We start from the raw sequence: 863 nt of genomic DNA, 5'->3' as shown, positions 1-863 counted from the left end.
GTGGTAAAAACACCAGATGTCAAACGCTGCTACTTCTAGTAGGTTTATTAACGGTACATTGTGGCTCTTAATATAAACTTTAAGAAGTTCTAATACAAGCAATAAACCCACTTCAGCACCTTCTTACCACAATAAGAGCAAGAGAAAGTTGGTAGTTTAAACAAAGAACTTTATAAAGTGCATATGAAAATTACAGTCAAATAAACACAATTTAAACTGATGCTTGTTCTACCAACAAAGAAAGAGGTGAACATTTTAATGAACAAATTAACTTTTATGCCAAAATCGGAAGTGCCTTTCAGTTCAGTAGTTTGGTCCAGTGCAGTTCTTAAAAACAAAAAAAAACAAAAAACCCTCCCCAAAGAACTCCCAACAAAAACAAAAAAATAATAAAAATAAAATAAAAAAAGAAGTGTTTCCCTCAAATAAATAAATCCAGCATTCTTCGTCCTCTTTAAAAGTAACAGGACCTAAAAAGCACCAAATTCATAAAATCTGCAATAACATTCTTCAAATAGGCCCACAAATCCATACATTTAAATCTAGTTAAACGCAAAAAAAAAAAAGATCCCCAAACCCAAAAAACCCACCTTGTTACATATTCACATCAACTGCAGCACAAAAAATAAGTATTGAAATAATAAGAAAACTAAAGTCTGCTTGCTAGCAATAACTAGTGCATTGGATTTTGAATGGTCTGTTCTTCAGTGCAAAGGGAACGCGGCGTCTCCCTCCCGTCCCGGGGTCAGAAGTGCGAGGGGTGCCCGTACTGGCTCGCTCCGGGCTGCGCCTGGTTGCCTGCGTGTGACACAAGGGGACCTGTTTGTGCCCGACGTCCGCGCCCCACAGCAGCACCCCCCCCC

General features: G+C 38.8%; 1 protein-coding gene across 1 annotated transcript in view; it reads right to left on the bottom strand.

Annotated features, from left to right (window-relative positions):
* MED12L (mediator complex subunit 12 like) overlaps nucleotides 1-863 on the bottom strand; it is a 132,244-nt gene continuing 131,381 nt past the window's right edge. The window contains exon 44 of the mRNA XM_026854942.1: nucleotides 1-798. Within this exon, the coding sequence (XP_026710743.1) occupies nucleotides 746-798 (53 nt within the window). The 3' untranslated portion in view covers nucleotides 1-745. The remainder of the gene's footprint in view (nucleotides 799-863) is intronic.

Source organism: Athene cunicularia, assembly GCF_003259725.1.
Source record: "Athene cunicularia isolate RWA chromosome 9 unlocalized genomic scaffold, athCun1 chr9_part1, whole genome shotgun sequence".
NCBI classification, from domain to species: Eukaryota; Metazoa; Chordata; class Aves; order Strigiformes; family Strigidae; genus Athene; species Athene cunicularia.
This window is presented reverse-complemented; position numbering and strand designations above follow the sequence as displayed.